We start from the raw sequence: 13,715 nt of genomic DNA, 5'->3' as shown, positions 1-13,715 counted from the left end.
CATACCAGTACCAGACAGGTATATAGAAATTCTCGTACTCATACCAGCACCAGACAGATATATAGAAATGCTTATACTCATACCAGCACCAGACAGATATATAGAAATTCTCGTACTCATACCAGCACTAGGAAGATATATAGAAATTCTGGACCTCTAAAATGTACAGCATTAGTAGTTTGGAAGAGGGATTAGTTTGCACTACATTGCTGTGACAAAAACTCCAGAGCTCTAAGCTGTCATCTGTTCTAAAATAAAAAAAGGTTTTGATTCAGAGCTAATCTCGATCATCATTTTTTTTTTTTTTAATTTATTTAAAACACATCTGAGAAGAGTAAAATTAATACCCTGAGATGTTCAACCTGTCAGGATTGCACACAGAATGCAGCTGATCATTTTTGTTTTAATTCAATAGGAAAGTGATAAAATTCCTGTCAAAAGAGACTGCAACACCATCCCTAAATTTGAAGAAACTAAGATGTCAAGATTATCAACAATATGTCCCAGAAAGAGAGGTTCAAGAACCTAGCTTTCATGATTAATTTACCTATTTTTGGAATTCCCTATGAAGACATGAAATGTTCAGGAGAGTAAAAAGTCTGAGTCTGTTAGGAAAATAAAATAACTGGAGGGGCAGTTGGAGGATCAGGGATAGGAGAGGTAATTGAAGGCAATGTTGATGGGCAGATGTGATCTCCAGGGATACATGTAGCTGAAGCCTGATGACACCTGATGATACCTTACGGGCACCTAATCTCTCACATCATAGCTGGTTTATGTACAGATCAAAGAGTCTTTAACTGGGTCTCCTGGGTCTGTGGCGAACTTTCATCGGCAGGTCTATAGTCGACTGCTATCTATAAGTCACCCTTACACAAAACCCCCTCACATACACTGACCATTATTATACAAAGGTTTTATCTCTGAGCATCTATGAAGCTACTTATCTGACAAATACACCCTGGTATCAAGACTATTTATTATAATAGGAAAAAAAATAACAAAACAGATGTGATGGTACATGTGTATTTGAGGTTTCAATATCTTTATCTATAATGGAGTCTATAACCCCGTGTCACAGGCAGAAACTTTTATCAGATGGATTAACTATCAGGAAATTATGTACAGAAATCAGCTCTGCCATTTAGTTTAAGGCATTATAAGTATATATATGAACCATATCCCTAAATAGTAATCATTATCAGCTAAAACTGATACATTGACAAGGTTATTTTATTTCCTTCAGCATGTTGTGTGTGTATATATTATCTATCATCTACGAATCCTTAGTTTGTATTTAGAGTTTGAAGCTTGTATTTTCCCCTGCAGGAAATTCAAAGATCTCCTAATTCAAGTAAAAAATGTGAATGACTCTGTCATTAGTACTGAAGAAATAAAAAATCAAACCCCCATTTTTTCTATAATCATGCTCAGAGTTAGTGAGTTATCAAATGTGATGCCTTAAACAACAAACTAGACAAAGTATTAATTGTCAGAAATCTATTTAATAAATTTCCCACCAGACAAACTTCAGTATTAAAAATGAAGGATGGGAATGATATATAATTTGTATATAGTGGGAAATAGTACAACATTTCAGTAGGCAAAACTCCACCATCAAACACGTGGTACTACCATACAAAATGTGATAATTATTGTAGTTGACAGAGTATATTATATGGGATTTACCTTGACAAGGAGCTAACAAAGGGGGATAACTCTATATATAGTGGGATGAGAAACCCAATGAAATGACATCTGCCGTTCTAAAAGATACACACAAAGTCACATACACAATTTGGTAATTATAGGTGACTGTGATTGAATCAGTATTAAGGAGATATGCCCAGCATTTCAGCGATTCACAGGGATGGACTGACTCAATGATATATTGAAAAAAATACTAGAAAAATCAACAAAATAGATCATGATCTAAACTTCCATTCAAGTTTAACCAATCAATTAAATCAAGCCATGAATATGTTCATTCAGAAATATCTTGACAGTTTTTGAAACCATTTCAAAATCGTAAAATTGAAATGTTTCTTAAAATTGGTTTGGTTTGGTTTAGTATTGTTTAACGTCCTATCAACAGCTATGGTCATTTAAGGACGGCCTCCAATGTGTGCAAGATGCATGCGTGTAGTGTATGTGTGTGTGTTTTGGGAGGCTGCGATATGTTCGTGTTTGTCTCCTTGTGATAGCGCGGAACTGATGGCGACTTTATAGTGCTAACTTGCTGAAACATACTGCCGGAGACTGTAAGTGAGTGACCCAGCAGGACACCCCATCCGGTCATATTATACTGACAACGGGCGAATCAGTCGTCCCACTCCTAAATTGCTGAGTGTTAAGTTGGAGTAGAAACTACCATTTTTACAGACTCTGGTATGTCTCGGCCAGGGAACAGAACACAAAGCCTTCCTCACAGGGGCAAACGCTCAACTAAAGGCCAAAAGTGAGGCATAATCAAGGGAGACATTAGGAAGAAGAAAGTTGTTTAGAAAGAAGAGAAGAGGTAATATTCCAAATTTAGTCTTCTCTTATGAACATGCAATCGGGGGGCAGCAGGTACAATTCTTACATCCTACCTGTGTAACTATTACGGATCTCCTATCATCATCTAACACAGCAAACAATTAACACAAGCAATCAGAACGAGCCTTCTGAAGCCTTAGACAAATTTAATTTGCTTGGAACATTGGTAATTAGAATTTATTGTGAATGAAATGTAAAATATAGTGTCATCTTTAATAAATATTTTTTTTAGATCAAACTGATGAATCTTATACTAAATTGAAATGTTCCTGTCAGTGTTCAGATTGAACAGTTCAGTATTATATGGAGCCACATAAAAAATGGTGAAACATTCTAGCTACAGTAAATACCATCCATTTTTATGCTGCTTTTCTTCAGGAATTTTTCCTATTTTTTTAATATAGATGATGGAAATACAGATCTACAAAAAATAGAAAGAGTATTCCTAAAAGCTGTTTTGAACATTTTAATCCTGTTATAGCAATCCCTTAAGGATGTACACCTCTGAGAAGTCAAAAAATTCCTGTATTAAACTTTTTTTCTTATATTGATTTTATGAAAAAGGAGATAATGACATAGTAGAAAATGCAAAAAAAAATAAATGTCGGTGTGTTCGTTTTTGTGGTATGATCGGTCAAAGATACCAATTTACCACAACATGTGATTTTAGGTGAATTTTCGGGTTTTGACCATTTGCAAAACAAATTCATACAATTTCTTCCAAGTGTGTTATCAGATACATATGAATGTTTGTAGAATTGATAAAAATATTATTTTCTTTGAAACTTTGGAAGTAAAATGTCTTAAACTTATTCATTTTACTCAGAAATGCGATTTTAGTTACCCCTACCCCTTATTTTTTAATGAAAAAATGCACATTTTTCACCATTTTTGGCCAATTAAACGCTTGATATAAAAAAAATCCTGTTATAAACTTTTTTTAATATTCACTGAATCAAAAGAAAATGTGTTTCTCTTTCTAAAACAGCCACAAAAATGGGGGGTCGGTGTGCTTCTTTTTTTGTCCCATTATTATTTGTGTTATTTTTCACCTTTTTCGGGGTCAAAAATCAAAAGTGCTTCAGTTACCCTAAGATGTAAAAAAAAATATCAATAATATATAACTTTCCACTTTTTTGCATATTATTTTAATCATATTGAACATTATAAAGTTGTACAGCAAAATTGAACTGTTACAATTAAAAATGGTGACACAATGACAATTTAAGTGATCAATCTAGTGTCAAAAAAGGTGAATTTTGGCCCTTTGTGAAGCACAAGAAATTCACATAAATATACTTTTTCAAAATGGCCACCAAATTGGTCATTTTTTTAAAATTCTTGTAAAAAATGTTCTACACACAACAGACATCTGTTTTTTTTTACATGTTTTTCAGATGTGTGTTTGCTATTATACCTATCATAATTTGTTAAATATTACAAAAACCCATTACACCAGATCAAAACGAGACTTGAACGTGATTGAAACCTCAGAAGAGTACATCCTTAAGGTGGTTTAAAAACAATTCTGACATACATTGTATAATTTGGTTTTTGCCATACATGAAAAAAGCTCAATGTCAGATGATGTTCAGAGAACAATGTTTAACGCCTGGAGCCAGTCTGTGACCTCATAATAGAACACGAGGGTGAACATTTGGTGTCATTACGACCTTGAAAAACACATGGTGGCTATGAGATATGACATGATCATATTATAAGAAAAAGAGAAATCAGGAAAGTGCAGGATTATCCCACTTTTTGTCGGTTTAGAGGACAGGGAAATTACAATCATCCATAATCATGGATCACCTGTTTTATTAGAGAGACATTCTGTAACGAAATATTAAGGTCCTTTTATCACGAGACAGGAGACCCCACCTGTCAAAACAGACCACAGACTGTCTATCACATAAACTACCTCTTATGAGAGACCACCTGTCACAAAAACTACCTCTTATGAGAGGCCATCAGTCAAAAAAACTGCCTCTTTTGAGAGGCCATCTGTCACAAAAACTACCTCTTATGAGAGACCACCTGTCACAAAAACTACCTCTTATGAGAGGCCATCAGTCACAAAAACTACCTTTTATGAGAGGCCATCTGTCACAAAAACTACCTCTTATGAGAGGCCATCAGTCACATAAACTACCTTTATGAGAGGCCATCTGTCACAAAAACTACCTCTTATGAGAGGCCATCAGTCACATAAACTACCTTTATGAGAGGCCATCTGTCACAAAAACTACCTCTTATGAGAGGCCATCAGTCACATAAACTACCTTTATGAGAGGCCATCTGTCACAAAAACTACCTCTTATGAGAGGCCATCAGTCACATAAACTACCTTTATGAGAGGCCATCTGTCACAAAAACTACCTCTTATGATAGACCCTCAGTCAAAAAACTACCTCTTATAAGAGGCCACACAAAAACTACCTCTTATCAAAAAACCTCTCTTGAAATACTACCTGTTAAAAAGACACTTTGTCTTTGACATCACACTTGTACAAAGACAATCTCCCTTGAAATACCACCAGCTATAAAAGTATGCCTTCTGCAAAGAACAATTGTCATATAGATAATCAGCTGTCAGGGGAGACAACTTACCCGGAGATCGTCTACATCACCATCCAACCGTGCCTGTGTCTGCTCACCCTTTTCTTGTTCCTCAGCTAGCTCCTCCTCCAGTCTGTAAATCAGACAAATATAAAAGATAGTACTTGGCTTCTTACAATGTACATAAACCTGTAGGTTAAGTAACATGAATCATTTCACCAGGAGAAATGGTTCCCAGTGCAACAAAGTTAACAACATTTCTCTGAAACAAAATTGATCCAGTGTTATAGCATATCTTATAAGACATATTCAAATTCTATTGATCCATTTCTTCAATTACAAGTCCATTTGGGAAATCAACATACTTGATTTAAGTATAAGGCTGATGTGTCTATCAAATCCATCCTGTCAGTGATGCCATTCTTTGTAACCGAAAAGCAAATTATCTCACAACTAACTAGGAATAATGTAAACTCTGCTATTCTGCTTAACATTGTAAAGAGAAAGTACATGTTGCACCTAAGTACGAAGGCTGCCCTACCTGACAATATCGGAGGTTTTATCTGTGAGCATGCTATCTACCATGACAAGTCTTTGGTTCATTTCTTCAATGCGCTCCTCTAGCATGGCTCCTTTCTGTTGACTGTCCTCCAGCTGCTTGTGTTTCTCAAATAATCTGGAAATACACAGATCAATGTTTGGTATCAATCACATCATTTAGTCATAGTTACTGTACCTCAGGGCTACAGTCACCATACATCTCCTGTAATACACAGGTACCTAGCTACAGTCACCATACATCTCCTGTAATACACAGGTACCTAGCTAGTCACCATACATCTCCTGTAATACACAGGTACCTAGCTACAGTCACCATACATCTCCTGTAATACACACTGGTACCTAGCTACAGTCACCATACATCTCCTGTAATACACAGGTACCTGGCTACAGTCACCATACATCTCCTGTAGTACACAGGTACCTGGCTACACTGACCATACATCTCATTAATACATAGGAATCTGGCTACAGTAACCATACATCTCCTGTAATACACAGGTACCTTGCTTATACAATCACCATACACATACTGTATTACACATGTACCTGGCTACAGTGAATATACATTTCCTGTTATACACAGGTACCAGGCTACAGTGAACATACATCTCCTGTAATACACAGGTACCATGCTTCAGTGACCATACATCTCCTATAATACACAGATACCTGGCTACAATCACCATACATCTCCTGTAATACACAGGTACCTGGCTTCAGTCACCATACATCTCCTGTAATACACAGGTACCATGCATCAGTGAATATACATCTCCTGTAATACACATGTACCTGGCTACAGTGAATATACATCTCCTGTAATACACAGGTACCTGGCTACAGTCACCATACATCTCTTGTAATACACAGGTACCTGGCTACAGTGAATATACCTCTCCTGTAATACACAGTTACCTGGCTACAGCGACCATACATCTCCTGTAATACACAGGTACCTAGCTACAGTCACCATACATCTCCTGTAATACACAGGTACCTAGCTAGTCACCATACATCTCCTGTAATACACAGGTACCTAGCTACAGTCACCGTACATCTCTCGTAATACACAGGTACCTGGCTACAGTGAATATACATCTCCTGTAATACACAGGTACCTGGCTACAGCGACCATACATCTCCTGTTATACACAGGAACCATGCTTGAGTGATCATACATATTCTGTAATACAAAGCCTACATATTATTTTACACTTATTTGAGCTTATAATGCTTAGAATTTTCATTAAAAAGTACATTTTCTATGAGATTAAAACATTCACTATAGATGCTAACAGAAAGACAACAAATTCAATGAACATATGTGCACTTAGCACTTCATATTGAATTTGTTGTCATGATTCATTTGGCATTCACATTGGCTATGAATGACAACTGAAAGCTATGCAATGCTTCATGTATAACCTGTTATATACTACCTGTTATACACAGGTACCTGTCTACAGTACTTATTCTTTTGTTAATGACAGCCTAGTCATAGTGTTGGGCTAACCGAGGTGTATTTCAGGAGATTGTAACGCATGTAAAAAAAATCAAAAATAGTTTCTCTTTTTAACATTTCAAATTACAGAAATGGTATGTATATATACGTAACATGTTTTAAACGATAGACATTTTCATTTAAAACAAACAAGTTAAATTCACAGCAGCAGAGAAAGTTGATCTTCAAGTTATAAACTACTCTCCATATACACTGTATGTTTCACTTCCACAAGTTATTAACAGTGTCTGATGAATAGGACCCAAACTTTAACTGTAATTATCTCAGACAATCCAACGCCAATCCATGGTGATCATCATTCAGAAATGTTGATTCTATTCTTAAAACCTAAAAGATCATCACATTCCAATCACTTTCATTACAATCTGCCCAATAGAAAAAAATTGTGCAATATGTCTGAGCCACTCATGAGGCCAGAAAGCTTGTTTTATGTCCGATTGTATATCGGAAATGAAGAAACACCAAAAAAGCAATCCCTAGAAACTCTGTATTAGGGCCTTAATTAACTTTGTCTAGTTACAGACACAACCGATATTTATAAAACATCTATGGAAATATTATTGAAAAAGACATGATTCGTATTTGATAATATGAAACAGACAATTATTGCCACTTTTCATCAGAAGACTCGGACCTACAGCAGACAGAATGAGCTGTCTGGCAGCCTGCCAACAAAGCTCTCTCCCATTGCTATAACTAATACCTGTCCTCCACCATCCTGTCTGGAGAGTAAAGGCAGAGGACAGTTGTCACACAGAGGCAAATGATGAATGGATGAACTGAGTGTATAAGTTAAATGATTGTTTTGGACATTTGCCAGTTACAGAAATTCATTACCATTTTCCTGGTCACTTTTGAATACACATTTTGTATGGTTTTTTTATGTTGTGACATATATACAGAGTATGTCTTGTCCAGAATTTTCTTCACATAATAGTTCATACTTCTTCACAAATCCTACACTTAATATATTTTGCTAACTATAATTGTTTTTATTTTATTTTTATGGTTATGGATGATAACTGTCGTCTGGTGATTTCGTGGTAAATACCACATGCCATATACCTTTTAACTGGTGAATCTAAAGATATGTTCTGTCTCTAAGATATCAGGCATCTGCATTAAGTGCATACACAGCACCAAGCTATTGTACACTATTACAGGTTAGTGATGGTGGAACAAGCCTGTTTAATTCACATAAACAATGTATAAGAAATCTATGGTGTGGCACCAAGAAATTCTCCTTCAGCTCTGACCTATGCCTCTTCGTCTTAACATCTACAAAGTCTGGTATTATGCATCCACAACTTAAACAACATGGTGGAGTCAGGATTTATTATAATTCTCTTTACCAGCATTTCACTGGTGCTACCCTCAACATTTACCATATTTAAAAATATTTTTATTGTTTGGAAGGTCATCTGAGTTTTAAAGTACCTGGGTATGTAAAAAATATTGGAAATTAAAATGGATGCAATAACAAAACCATTTTAAATTGAAATCAAAGTCATGTTTCACACCCAGATAATTCTGCCTCAAAATAATGTGCATCCATAAAAGCTTTAAACAAAGTGAACACTTACATAACATAAAATGTCCATCTGTCTACTTTGTGGTAAGTACATGTTTAGTTGTTTACATCACTCTTCGTGGTATGTTACAGACTCTTAATCTATAGAATTGAAGACAGTGCTCCCTGTAATACCTACACAGACGCTGTTTAAGGAGAAATGAGGATACTTTACCTTTGTTTGACAATATCTAACTGTTCGGTGACAACGTCTAGTTTGTCATCATGTTCGTCATGGATACGTCTGACTTGAGTGTAGTACGGAATCTGGGCAATACTGCCATCTTTATGTGCCGTCAGGTTTTCACTGTAAACTGATGCTGAACACAGAAATACAAAATATATACTAATCAGAAATATTAAAATTTACTTATCAGAAATATAAATATGCTAATCATAAACATAAATTTACTAATCAAATATAAATTTACTGATCAGAAATATAAATTGACTAATCAGAAATACAGATTTACTAATCAGAAATATAAATTGACAAATCAGAAATACAGATTTACTAATCAGAAATATAAAATTAATCAGAAATATAGATTTACCAGGTACTAATCAGAAATACAGATTTACTAATCAGAAATATAAAATTGATCAGAAATATAGATTTACCAGGTACTAATCAAAAATATAGATTGACTACGGTAATCAGAAATATAAAAATACTTAACAGAAATAAAAATATACTAATAACTTGCATCCTAAATTCCTAGATGGTGAAAATAATATTGCTATCCACACAGTTGCCAATATTTTGTTATATATGTTTAATTTTGATAGTAATCTGCATGTTACAATGATTAACCATATTTCAAAAGATTTAATCAACAGTTTATTGTATAGATATTAAAACCATCATGACCCTACTTTTTATGTCATCATGTATGTTGTAAATATCCCTTGACCTTTCATTTGAAATCACTTTTTACTGAACTGATCTTAATTTAGGTAGAAATGTCTCAGGTTCTAATCCTTAACTATATCATAATAAATGTTTTTGAAATAGCGTCTTCAGCATAAGTGTTATATCAGTGCTTATAGCTTTATAATATGTTCATATCTATAAATGAATCGATGACTTTAAAACTGTACAATAAGTCAATGGCCACACATAAGTGCAGTCCAAACATTGCAGAACACATAATTTTATATATAATAATGACAGTGCCTTGTTTAACCAGTACATAAACAAGTTACTTTAGGATATAGTCATACCATAAAGGTCGTCCCTGACCTTGGCAAAGATACGTGTGTAGACACCAAGCTTAGGAATGAGGTCATCGAGGACCTGGAAGGACAGTCTGGTTCTCTCCTCATCAGGGCCATTGTCTTTTGCCTGGTTCTCAAGGCACATTAACTCATATTTGTTCACTACAACCAGTCATAAAGAAAATTTGATGGCTTGCATCATACATGATATAATTTGCTACATCAAAGGTTTCATTATTGTTCTGATTTAGACTATTTCTGGGTGCCATAGTTTCCCCAATTAAGAATAAAAATCTTTGATTTACATCTTTATGTTAATGTTTCCTCTGCTTACTTTCAAATGATTTTTTCAATATCATTCTTAATTACTTACAGTCTCTCTTAATTAGTCTTACTTTGCTTACCATGTCTTTTCTTAATTACATGTAGTTGTAATGACACTGACTGAAATATGTCAATCCTGCCAGTGTCTTATAGATTTAATCATTTTGCATCGTTTTATACATCTCTTCTTATATAACTGCTCACTGATAATATTTTTTTTAAATCTAGACAAAGATGTATCACTTTTTGCCAATCATACACCTCCACATTGGAATCTTATTATTACAACACAAACTCCAGCAGCTGCAACTCAAATTTTGTTTTTTGTAATTAACATCCCACAGTATCCTTGAGGCATTACTGATGAGGATTGATGGGTATACTCAATCTGGTGTTTTAATTAAATAACTTTGTAACAAGTTACATTTATATCTTAGGTTGTAAGCTTCAAATACTTGCGAGTATAGGCAAACTCTGCTTTCAGCTTGACAGCAGTAATTTATCATTGTCACAATGTATATTCTGGAGTTATATATCACATGAGAAAAAAAACCGAAAAAAACCCTGTTACTTTCTAAAAATTTGCAAAGGAATTTCAGTAATTAAAATGATAAATCCTATCTGATGCAAATGTGAAGTTATAACTGAATAGAAACATAAAATATAGTAACTAATATATAATGACTCGTCAGTTTAGTAATTTGACAAGCAATAGATCTAGACAACATGAAATGATGTAATCTTAAACTGTCACCACACCGATATAACAACACATGTTACAAGAGTTGAAGGGTTAAGATTGCTGTTGGTTATATGACAAGACATATGTTTTTCACAAAAAAAATGGAATCTGTCTTGAAACATTAAATGAAAATGTAAAGGTCAGACAAAAATATTGCTGCCTTTCTCCAGGATTTTGCTTCAAAGACAATTACTAATTAAATAATTAGGGCATCTACTATGTAAATAGCTAGGCCAGGAAAACATATAGTTTCCTAATTTATGTTTTTATGGATCATTTTATTTCATGTAGATGTAGATGATTGGAACATGTGTGAAATACCTTGCCTTAAGCTAACATACAATCCCTGTGAAAACTAACTTATAACTAAACTTAAAATACAGCATTTTTATTATGAGAAATTGGAGGAAAGAAACAAATTCTGAATAAAATTCAGATTTAGAATCAGACGTAAAAATGGATCAGTCTGAAAATGAAACACTTTGATTTGTCTGACCATATATACTTAAGTTAGATGTATTACATTATCAGTATTCATCAATGAGCTTACAGAAAAACACACAGAGGATTTGTTTTATACATGTACATGTAATTTACCTACTGAGAGTGGGCGAATTGGGGAAATCATAATGCGATTTTTGGCAGCACCAGCCCTTCTACCATTCTTAACATGTTTTGGAATGGGTAAAACAAAAATGTTTGATCTTTTTAAAGATAGGGGATTGGGCTAGGTGAAAAGGGGATTCGACATAATTAAATATAACATGACATGAAAACAGCAACAATTTTGAAGACAATGGATATTAACCCATTAAACATCTTTACATGAGCTCAGTTCCCTACATCTTCCTTCTCAAAAACAGCTCTACTAACAATAAGAAACAACTAACAACATCAATTGGAATCCTGGTATCAACTTATAAATTCAAGGCACAAAAGGGATGGCCATGACATCTATTGTAAATACAAATGGGTCAAAACGGCATTCATTTAAATTCAAGAACTGCAGACCCTTACCAACCACAGGTATTGGTTTTCAATTGAAATATAAGACAGGAAAAGAAATTGTGGCAGTGCATCTATATGCACCCTTTCTTATACTTTTCACTATTGTATCATTATAAGGAAGGAACTTCGGAAGACAAAAAAAAAAATCCATCATTCACTGGGACTCAAACCCTGCATTCCCAGACTTTCCAGGCTCTTTGACTCCCACGCCAAGGGTTCTCCTACCTTGAACAGGGAGGGCCAATGGCACCAGTTTGTAATATGACGAGGAATAGTGATAAAGATAGTGCCGTCGCTGGGGCTCGAACTGCGACCCTTGGCTCTCCAGCCCGATGCTCTACCGCTGAGCTAAAGGAAAATTCCCTACAGCTGACGCATGTAAGAAAACCTAATTAATCCACATCTTTTACAAATCCCTGTATACCGATTGAGAATGTGGTAATCCAATTCATATCTGCTAAACAAGTTTTCAAATAGCATTGCTATAACATCATGTATAGTACTTTGAGAATCTAGATTCTGAAATTAAGATTAAATCTGAAATATTTTTGTAAACATACATGTATAACTTCCTGCACAAAATGTAAAAAAAAAAAAAAGTAAATCATTGATATATATCTGGTTATATATCATTTTTTTGCATACATGATATTATCGTACAAAATATAATGATATGTGCATGTACCGTACACTGTAACATGCAAATCACAATCACGTCGACATGATCACTGATTATCTAAATATAAGCGGGCACCTGGCAGGTGAGCTGCCACCTGATAACATAATATTATTTAACAGTTTACGGTATGTTCTCATTACTATCGCTTAACGATTGGTCATTACCCGAAGAAAATCCTTTCTTTTCGAGAACTCGAGTTAATTGCTTTGAAACATCCATTCTGGCGGCAAAATATACTTTTTTCACAGACAATCCATCACAGACGTTACTAAGCAAGCCAAAACTAATTGATCTAGGTAAGGTAAATGCTTGCTTATAAGCGTTTTGTTAACCTAGGGAAAATATAAAGTAAAGGCCAAATACCGATACATAATATCCGGAATACTTTTTGACAACGAACAATTTTCAAATCACTGCGTATATTTCCTAAAATGCTATTTTGAATGTTATAACTATATGAACAATGCTCAGAAGTTAACAAACATTGTAGAATATATTTAAAAGGACTACATTTTTTTTATCAGTATAGGACCATATCAGAGACGTAAATGTATATAGTAGTATAATAATACAAAGATATGTACACGTCTCTTGCCATATCAGACTTATGACTGTATTCTGTAGTTGTCACGTTTATCAACGGTTTTGATTTTTAGGAGGGGATCAAGATTAATTCGTTTCTTTTCTTGGCCTTTTCAAAAGCTTGAAAACAAATCTTAATTAATTTCCTTATTTTCAAATTCAAACCAGATACCGTTAGATATACCTATAACATATGTCAAAATATAAGTATGTTTTGAAAGTTTATCACAATGTAAATAAAATACATAAGTCGGAAAAATTTGATACTCTGAATGTCAACAGATACCCTACTAATATTTTCTTTCATTGTGAGATTTGTCTCCCTTGTCAAGACATCATTATCTTCTCCTCTCTTTTATTATTTAGACTCATTGTTTCACGTGATTCAAATTATTTGTAAGATATTTGC

At 34.3% G+C, this 13,715-nt stretch overlaps 1 protein-coding gene across 3 annotated transcripts in view; it reads right to left on the bottom strand.

Annotated features, from left to right (window-relative positions):
- Positions 1-13,011, bottom strand: part of LOC110460694 — a 45,822-nt gene extending 32,811 nt beyond the window's left edge. For all 3 annotated transcript variants that reach the window (XM_021513748.1, XM_021513747.1, XM_021513749.1), the window contains exons 1-5: positions 12,889-13,011; positions 9,978-10,133; positions 8,929-9,073; positions 5,639-5,773; positions 5,149-5,230 (exon numbers count right to left, since the gene is read on the bottom strand). In XM_021513748.1, the coding sequence (XP_021369423.1) occupies positions 5,149-5,230; positions 5,639-5,773; positions 8,929-9,073; positions 9,978-10,133; positions 12,889-12,943 (573 nt within the window). In that variant the 5' untranslated portion in view covers positions 12,944-13,011. The remainder of the gene's footprint in view (positions 1-5,148; positions 5,231-5,638; positions 5,774-8,928; positions 9,074-9,977; positions 10,134-12,888) is intronic.
- Positions 13,012-13,715: the final 704 nt, after the last annotated feature.

This window comes from Mizuhopecten yessoensis, unplaced genomic scaffold, assembly GCF_002113885.1.
Source record: "Mizuhopecten yessoensis strain PY_sf001 unplaced genomic scaffold, ASM211388v2 scaffold10455, whole genome shotgun sequence".
NCBI lineage: Eukaryota > Metazoa > Mollusca > Bivalvia > Pectinida > Pectinidae > Mizuhopecten > Mizuhopecten yessoensis.
This window is presented reverse-complemented; position numbering and strand designations above follow the sequence as displayed.